Genomic DNA, 9,911 nt, shown 5'->3' with positions numbered 1-9,911 from the left:
TAGATAGATAGATAGATAGATAGATAGATATAGATAGATAGATATAGATATAGATAGATATAGATAGATAGATATAGATATAGATATAGATATAGATATATAGATATAGATATAGATATATAGATATAGATATATATATATAGATATATATATATATATATATAGATATATATATAGATATTTGTCTTTACCACTGATAAATTGTGTATAAGCTACATGTGTATTATAGTAGAACACAAACTTTATTTTTGTGTTTTACCAAATAATGGGCTCTAGATATTTTTTTTTGCCTAAATATAAATAAGACTTACCGTAATATTTTTGGTACAATAGTTGCCTTTATGTAGATAGAGCAAAGAAACCACATGATTTTGTGACAGCGGTGTTTCTGAAGCTCATGGCTTCAGGGTAAACGGAGTCTGCTTTCAGTAGCTAAAATATATCTGCAGAAGCCTTGCTGAATTTGAGTAGCTTAGATTTTTACTTCCATCTAAACCATAATTAAGATCAGCTCACCTTTAGAGAGTGCAGATATTTACAGCCACTTAACGTGTGATCATTCTTAGAGCCACTTGCTTTGGATTTGAAGTTTTTGTTTTAGCCGTGCACTCCTCCATGACCTCACTCTCATGATTTTATTAAACATCTCATGTGACCGGGGCAATAACTTTTCAAACACAATAGGGCTCTGAATCTGTGGAGAAGATGTACAACTGCACGGAAAAACTAAATCTGAGAACGGTTATTCAGTTTTTTGTTTTTTTTTGTAATTTGCAGAAACCTGCTCCTCCCAAACCTGAGGCCAAACCCAAGAAGGCTGTCGTCAAGGTAACACACGAGTACTCACACAAGTTGTTAGTATCAACTTGAACTTTGAAGAGTCTGCTCTCTTGCTTGTAATTGTTTTGCTTGATTTATTTTTATTTTTTTGGAAAGTAGAAATAAATGTGTCAACCCGTATACTCTAAAGATAACACATTAAATGATGCGTGTTGTCTGTGAGCTTACATCCAGTGTACGTTCACTTGTTTCCTGTCAGAAGGTTGCAGATGAAAAGGGGGCAAAGGCAAAGAAAGGTGGCGCCAAGGGCAAGAAGGAAGACGGTCCCGCCCAGAACGGAGAGACTAAGACCAATGAGGTATGAAAAGATCATTAAAAAAATAATCAAAACTGTTTTTACTTACAAACTGGCATTGGGAAATAATGATGCAATTTCACCCTTTTCCTGTCAATTTGTGTACAAACACCTACAATCCTCCATAATTCACACAATCATATCTACTTCTTACAATGTGCTGCACATCTTCACGCGCACACACTCTCACACACACCCAGATCTTTGTGTCCCGTCCATGTGTCAGTGTGTCCTCCATCCGAAGCATGGCCCCCTCCTTGATGTCAGTCAGGGGCCAGAGTGAGACAGTCCGAGTGAAGGGTACGGTCTAATATCTGGTCTGTTTGTGTGTGTTTGACGCTAACAATTTTGCTGTTCATGGAGCTACTATTCACCCTGTGTGCTGTGGAGTGCTGTGTTTCTTTTATGTATTTATAAGAGTATCAGAGAGGGTTGCAGCTGCAGTGAGTCAAACGGCAGGTGGTATTTGCTCAGAGCAGCGGAGAGACATTTGATTGGGTCAGACTGTTTATGGACAGCTGCCTCCACCAACAAACAGGCTGGCAATGGATGAAAGGCGTTTCTTTTTGTGAAGTATCAGATCCCAGTAATTGGTTTTCTTGTTGTTGATATTTTTATTGCTGAAATGAAGGAAACTTAATCAATTAGGTAAACATGAGCAGCGGACATCCACTGACTGCTCAGGATATGACAGAATTGGCAGATGTTTAGCCAGACTGTCTGGTGACTGCGACTCATTGTTTTTATTGACACCCCCAAACGGTTGGCTATAATGTTTTAGCCTGTTTGTGATTCTGTTGAAAGGTTATAAACAGGATCTTGATCTAAACCCCACTGTGACTAGCCATTGGCTCATTGATCCAATCGGAATGAAACTCCATTTTGACCTAATTGTGGTCGTTCAAAGAGCTGTCCATAAAATGTTTAAATTTTTTCCGGCTGCTCCCTTCCTCGGGTTTCACCGCAGCGAACTAACTCGCACGAAGACTTGGCAATTGTTTTATGCTGGATGCCCTTCATGATGCAACCACTGAGCTACCACAGCCCTCTGTGTGGAGCAGAGAGCTGCCATCTAGGACACCCGGGGGAGCAGATGGTGGGGGTTGAGGGCCTTGCTCAGGGGCCCGGGTGGGGGCAGGTGTGGGTGATGTTGTCGGTCCAGGGGATCAAACTGGAAACTTGCTGATCACAGGCTTGCCTTCTCTAATTTCTGCATCACCACTTCCCCCCCAAATCTACAAAAGATACTAATTGTCCATAATCCCTCGACAGAACCCCATTTGGAAAGATTTGAACTTTTAGGTTCATCTGTTAAGTGTTTGTTTCTTGATTTGATCACGAAGTTGATTAAAATCTGTTTTGTGTTATTGTAGTGAAGTTTCACAAGCATTCATTTTTGGTCACTTGGGAAAAAAAGGTTTCTATTCATGCTGGAAGTAGATTTTAGTTTTTTCTTCTGCATATAGTTTTTTCTTGGGGCTACAGTTGCTCAATGGTCCGTGCAGCGGTCTGGTAATCCTGAGGTGGCAGGTTTGAGCCCAGGTGGTCTCAGAAACAGACAAAAAAAAAAATGGCCAAATATTTCTTGCATGTTTGCTCCGCTGTGGCGACCCCTGCAGAAGTGAGCAGCCGAAAAGAAAAACGACACATTTCTTTCTCGGTGCTCAAAGGATTAGCTGAGTGTCAACAGTAACACCTTTGCCATAACAGGCTAACAGTACACAAAACTAGGGATGCACAATATTATCGGCATGATATCGGTATTGGCTGATATTAGCAATAAAGTTAAACATCGGCCATTCCATCAAAATAACCCACCGATATAAAGGCGCTGTTTTTGTATGACAACCCAGTGACGAGTAGATTTGAGTTGATCATTAAGATTGTATAACCACGTATTGGGCTTCTGTTTTAAGTTAATTCTTAATTTAAAAAACTGTCAAGTATATCTATTAATGCACTACTACATATGCACTTTTCACTGAACAGGTTAAGTTTAGATTTGTGAAAATTTACAAATTTGCACTGTTCGAGTGTTGTCATTGTGTTAGAGTAAATGTCATGAATAAATTTGACATTAAACATAATTCAAGTTGAAGTGTTGCATCATTTTCAGCTACTTTTTTGACATCTGCATTTGGTAACAGGTCAAACTGACAAAGACCATGCAGAATAATGTAGTATTTTAATTCCTCAGCAGAGAAAGCTGTGTAGTCTCTGTAAGCAGGTCTAGGGGGAAAATATCGTTATTGGTATCGGTTACAGGCCAAATAAGTTTTAACATATCGGCATATCGGATACTGGCCAAAAATCCAATATCGTTCATCTTTACACAAAACGTCTCGTTTCTTGTAGTTTTGCTCTGATAAACCTTCCCATTAAAAAAAGTCTCATCAGGCAGCTACAGCTGACAAAGAACGCTGCTGCCTGCATCCTCACTAAAACTAAGAAAGTAGAGCACATCACCCCAGTTCTTAAGTCTTTACACTGGCTCCATGTATAGAATAAAATGGACTTCAAAATACTTGTTAGTTTTCAAATCACTAAATGGCTTAGCACCAAAATACATTAAAGATTTGTTGTTGTATCAACATTTTAGACCACTCGAGTCTTCTGGTCCAAGCCTACTCTGCATTCCATCCATCCATTATCTTTACCCGCTTATTCCATTTTGGGTCACGGGGGTCGCTGGTGCCCATGTCCAGCAATCACTGTGCGAGGGGCGGGGTACACCCTGGACAGGTCGCAAGTCCATCACAGGGACACATAGAGACAAACGAGACAAACAAACATTCACTCTCTCACTCACACCTAGGGACAATTTAGAGTTACCAATCAGCCTAACATGCATGTTTTTGGTCTGTGGGAGGAAACCGGAGTACCTGGAGAAAACCCACACAGCACGGAGAGAACATGCAAACTCCCCCCAGAAAGGCCCCAGCTGGGATTTGAATCAGCAACCTTCTCGCTGAGAGGCAGCAGCTTTACCAACTGAGCCACCTTACTCCGCGTCCCCATAATCAAAACGAGGCATGGACAGGCAGCATTCAGTTTTTATGCTCCATGAATCGAAAACAAACTTCCAGAAAACTACAAGGATGCCGATTCAGATTTTGTCCGGTACCGATTTAGTTTTATAATCAACACTGTCAGGTGTTATAAGGTCACAATGTACCTTCAATTTTCCAATATTATTTTATTGAAAAACATACCCTTGAACAATATCCTAGAAACAAAACAAACTTTTAACTGGCCACGAGGTAGTGCTCTGAAATATAAATGAAGTTTAGACAATTGTTGTTAAAACAAACAAACAGAAAATCAGTAAAGTCGGTTTCTCATGCAAGTATTGACCGATTTCCCAAAATTAAGGAAATCGGGGCCAATAAATCAGACGACCGATTTATCGGTGCACCCCTAGATGAAATATTAACTTATCATTAACTTCAGTCTATACTGCAACATTACTTTCCTTTTTATTATGCCACTGCAATGTACTTTTGATGGTTTCATCACGTAAAGCACTTGGAATTACGTTGCTGAAATATGCTATACAAATAAACTCTCCTTGCCATTAACTTTAAGTTGAGGAATATTCATCTTGCTTTTATAATAAGCTTTGCAACAGTACTAGAAAGTTAATTTACTTTATGTGAAGACAAAGCAACAGGTAATACAGTCGTAATAGTTTCTCATATAATGCGTGATTTACTAAAACAACTATCTCTAATTAGTGTCTATAGATTATTCACAGAACAAGGTTATGTCTGTTATGTCATGTCTGCAGATCTTGTTCTGTTGCAGAAACATTTAGGGGCTCTGAAAACAAATCTTATCAATCAGCGCTTGTCTGCTTGTCAAACTACTTTGGTAACATATCGGAGTCAAAATTCAAACAAAGTACCACCATAAACTGCTTCTAATTGTGGTTTCATTTTGACTCGGCTGTTATTTGGGTAATGTAATTTTTGTGTGCAGTCTTGACTCATGTTGTCGAGCCACAGCCACAAACTGTAGTATTGGCAGGTGAATACTTGTCTTGTCTTATGCTGCTTGAGAATTTCAGTAGACAAATCTCATCTAACATGGCTGTTTTGGTCTTGTCCACACGGAAACACAATGCTTTTATTTCTTCTTTCTAAAAATGTTCTCGTAAACGGACCATTATTTCTGGACCTCGTCATAAACGTAGAACCTCTGAAAATGACTCGTCGTACAGTACAGTGTTCTGAAAGACGTTTTGTTTTTTGTTTAATAAAATGCATCCGTTGCTGTCACTTAGGCAGACTTGTGTGTGGTGCTTTAACACTGCTGAGAAAATACACCAAAAACAGGAAACGAGGCATAAGCGTAAAGCTAAACACACAAAAAAGAGGGCGATTTTGGGGTCAAAGGTCATAGATTTGGTTTGCAATTCTGCTCAAAAATGCAGTACAGTACTCCCTCGGTACTTGGCGGTTTGTTTTTCGCAGACTTGCTCTGTCGAGGTTTTCCAATATAAGATTGGACCTGACACAATTGGCTGATTGATGGATGAGCCGCACGATCGGCATGGAATTTTTATTTAAAATAAACTATTTAAAATTATTTAGCACCTGCTGCACCTTTTGTGCAGCCCTTACAGCAGCTTATCAGCTGTTCTCTGTGCGGAGTGGAGAAGTGGGCGTGGCCAAGAGCGCTTGCAGGTGGCAATTAGCAGAGGAGGCAGGGAGCTGCAATCGTGACACGCTGTGCTCTTTTAGAGCGTTTAGAGTTTAGAAACATTGTTTAGAATATTGCACAAGTGTGGGAAGGGTTTAAAACACTTTTTTTAAATAAGAATATTTAGATAAAAATAAAATACTATTTGTACTACTGTTCCTACTTTGCGATTTTCCACTTATTGCGGGGCTTCAATAAACGAGGGACAATTGTACAATGGAGTTTTTTCAAATGAGCAGGAAATGTTCTGGAAACTATCCCAACAGTTTGCTGTGGACTTCTGAAGCAGTTGCTCCTCACACATGCGCTTAGTTTCTTTTGAACTTCTATCTTGAGTTTGGTTTGTGTAGTTTGTACATAAATGAGCCACCACTGAACGATGATGAAACCCATGTCTTTGTCTGAAGTAGTCCATTTTATCACTGCAGGCAACTGACGCAGCAGAGGAGGCGACTGACGAGAAGGCGTAGAGACACTGACGTTCTCACCCCCCTCCGACTTCATGGCAGCAAAACGTTAATTTTTTTTTTATTACTGATGATTTTTGTACCATGCTCATATTTTTAGACTAGATAGATATTAGAGACCAACAACCAGCAGCTCCACTCCACACCACATTATTTCCTGTAAGCTTTGAGTTTGGCTGGACTCTCCTCCCGTCACTGTTTTTAGATCACAGTAGAACCAAAAGGTACAATGAGGTGGTTTTAGCAGACAGCTGCACATGTTCTTTTGTTAAATCCTGCAAGGAGCCATAAATGTGACTGTTATGCTCTTTAAACCAGCTCTGCTTTTACCTGTAATCACTTCACAAACGATGGATGATCGTTATTGGCGTTGTGCCATTAATGAGAAGATGCTCGTCGTCCCCCCCTCCCCCCACATCCGAAGGCGAGCATGTATCAACCATGCAGAGCCCAGCTCCGCAAACGCCATGAGGAACATGTGCAGCTTTTTAAAGACTCCTAAGTTTTAAAATCACCACTGTTTTCCCACAAAGCTCCTTTTGTCTCTTTGTGCAATTGTTTGTGTGTCTGTTTGATTCCCCCCCCCCTCTCTGAACGCCTTGTCCTGCAGCAGAGTGACATAGCAATAACGAGTGGTGCTTCTGTTCTAGATGGCTCTATTGGCTTTGGACCCTTTTTGAGTTTCATCTTGTTAGGAGAATATTTTGAAATAAAATAAAAACCTTGTGTCATATAGGGGTCTGTCTGTTTTTTGTTCACACAATAAAATGTGTAAAACACATCTTTTTATTTCATGCTGGTGTCAAGTACTTTTTGAACAAGTACAATGCCACTGCTGTGTACACCTTTACATGTGTGAGGTCAGCAGGGGCACGTGGCTGCATCAAATACAACTGCTGTGTCAGGAAGTGAAAGGTCAGCATTTGACAGAATGTTGGGACCGTATGGCCTCTTCATTGCCGGGCTGACGGTCTGTCATTCAAACCCTCAGACCAATGGCTGCTCCCGTAACTTTTGTTAGTGTTGGAAAGAAGAAAACTTTAGTTGGATTTAAAAACGCAATTTACAACGATTTAAATACACCTAGTTATAGAAACCATTGGGTAGTTTTGTCTTTCCACTTATTTGCAATGATTGAAAACAAACTAAAAGCGTCGTTTCATCTGATGAACAAAAGTGGTCAAAACTCTTACAATGGTATTGTGTGGTCTTGTTTGTTTTATTGATGTATTTAAAGACAGACTTTAAAAATATTTCTATTTATAGCTGATCAGTTTCTCTTTAATACAGGGGTGTCAAACTCACTTACAAAAGGGGGCCAAAATTAAACCCTTTTTCAAACCAAGGGCCAATTTCAGAAACTACATTAACTCAAATCAGATACCGACATCTTTTCTTGGTCACAGGTTCCTAAACAAGAGTTTGATTGGTCTCATATGATGATCTCTGTTGTGCTTTCGACATCATAATCAAAGATTACTGAAACAATTCAAGAGATAGAAGTATTTTATGCTTCACATATCATCTTGGGGGCTGGATAGGATGTCAACGAGGGCCACATTTGGCCCCCAGGCCTTCAGTTTGACACACATGCTTTAATACCTTGAAGCTTTTGAGAGGCTCTAAGTAATGTTGCCTCCTTGTGGCCAAGTCAGTCTGCTCTGATTTCCACTTGAGGATTCAAGTGGAGGAATGATCTCAAACCTGCTTTTAGAACGGGTTAGACTCCAATTGTGTCATGGCAAAGGCTTGATGTTTACCACTAATAGAAACTACAGATCAGTTCATTGACAAAAACAACTTATTTTGGTTCTAAACTTTAATTGGAAGACAAAGTTGTGACAGATGGTAAACACGAGGCGTCACCACTGTCCTGACTGTTCCAGTTAAATTAGTTTTTTCAAAAGGCAATATTTGATAACGCATGAAATGTTTTACTTTATTCAACATTTCCATACTGTTGATGCTTCCTGGGAACACCAATGTGATTTTTTTCCTCCAACAGAATCTTTCTCCTGTTGGAAATTATTTCTACAATAATCTCCCTAACAGAATTAATCCCGATGGGAATTACACTTATTGTTCTCACAAACAAACAACAGTGTTTCAATCATAAACAACGTTGCTCGTCTCCAGAAGGTTTCTGAGGCCTTGATTAGAGTTCACTCTGTGGCAGCACCATTGATCATTTTACAGAAACTAACGCTCAGTATTATGTGATGCGTTGTGGTCTAGACCTTTTCCTGCCTACTTCCAATTCTTCAGCATCTAACTGATTTTTCTTTGTCGTGTAAATGTGTTCCTTTCACTGACTTATGACTTCCTTATCCAACAAAAAGATTATTACTACCTTTTTTAAAGTTTGATATTTCATCTTTGAGTTCACGGTGGTATTAATATATGTTCTACCATAGCTAACGGAGTAGCTATAAATGTTTTTGGGTAAGCGGAGCCAGACTGTGCATGCACATAGGTGTCTAAAAAGGTCCATGACTACTGTTTAGGGCAGGGGTCTGCAACCTTTAGGATTAAAAGAGCCACATCTGCCCCTTCGGTCACTAAATTAAACGTGTCCAGAGCCACAAAACCTGCTACAATTGTCATGATCAACTGGCGGCCCATGGGCCTCTTTAAGTTTGTTAAAGGGGTTTTTTCTGGCCAGTAGGCGTGAAATTATAAAACTAAAAACATCCAATGATTGTTAAAATTGTATTGATATCTTTACATTGTGACTAAAGTAAAGACTGGATCCCATCCATTATCTTTACTTGCTTTTTCTTTTTCGAGTTGCAGGGGGTCACTGTTGCCCATATCCAGGTTGCAAGTCTATCACAGAAGAATAATTCTTGTAAAAAAAAATAAAATAAATATATATATATATATATATTTGTCAATTTTTTAAAAACTAAATCAATGAACTGTGCAGGCTTATGTGTTTATTTTTATGGTGGAGAAATTGGGTATCCTACTTTGAATAAATAAAGTTAAAGGGAGTATAATTTACTCTGTGTATTAGTACTAGTATCCACATATTTGCAAAGAAAATGACAGGAAAACTGTTGTTGTTGGTATAACATCCTGTACAATTCAGTTTTATGTTAGTTTTGGTCTAAGCTTGAAAGAGCGGCTGCGGAGCGACCAAAGATGTATATGGCTCCAGAGCCGCAGGTTGTAGACTCCTGGCTCTCTATTAAATCTTAGATCATGATCTACAAACCGGATTCCAAAAAAGTTGGGACACTAAACAAATTGTGAATAAAAACTGAATGCAATGATGTGGAGGTGCCAACATCTAATATTTTATTCAGAATAGAACACAAATCACAGATCAAAAGTTTAAACTGAGAGAATGTATCATTTTAAGGGAAAAATCTGTTGTTTCCAAATTTCATGGCATCAACAAATCCCAAAAAAGTTGGGACAAGTCCATTTTTACCACTGTGTGGCATCCCCCCTTCTTCTTACAAAACTCAACAGACGTCTGGGGACAGAGGAGACCAGTTTCTCAAGTTTAGAAATAGGAATGCTCTCCCATTCATGTCTAATACAGGCCTCTAACTGTTCAATCGTCTTGGGCCTTCTTTGTCGCACCTTCCTCTTTATGATGC

General features: G+C 39.3%; 1 protein-coding gene across 5 annotated transcripts in view; it reads left to right on the top strand.

The window, feature by feature from the left end:
• The window catches only part of hmgn3 (high mobility group nucleosomal binding domain 3), a 16,621-nt gene extending 9,585 nt beyond the window's left edge, over positions 1–7,036 (top strand). For 2 of the 5 annotated variants that reach the window (XM_037685320.1, XM_037685318.1), the window contains 4 exons: positions 778–828; positions 1,043–1,138; positions 1,336–1,435; positions 6,265–7,036. In XM_037685320.1, coding sequence (XP_037541248.1) covers positions 778–828; positions 1,043–1,138; positions 1,336–1,435; positions 6,265–6,272 — 255 coding nt within the window. In that variant the 3' untranslated portion in view covers positions 6,273–7,036. Of the gene's footprint in view, positions 1–777; positions 829–1,039; positions 1,139–1,335; positions 1,436–6,264 lie in introns of all 5 variants that reach the window. The other 3 variants (XM_037685319.1, XM_037685317.1, XM_037685322.1) reach the window with 2 other exon arrangements.
• The last annotated feature ends 2,875 nt before the right edge of the window (positions 7,037–9,911 follow it).

The sequence above is a fragment of the Nematolebias whitei genome, chromosome 12, assembly GCF_014905685.2.
Source record: "Nematolebias whitei isolate Nwh7 chromosome 12, NemWhi1, whole genome shotgun sequence".
Taxonomy (NCBI): domain Eukaryota; kingdom Metazoa; phylum Chordata; class Actinopteri; order Cyprinodontiformes; family Rivulidae; genus Nematolebias; species Nematolebias whitei.
This window is presented reverse-complemented; position numbering and strand designations above follow the sequence as displayed.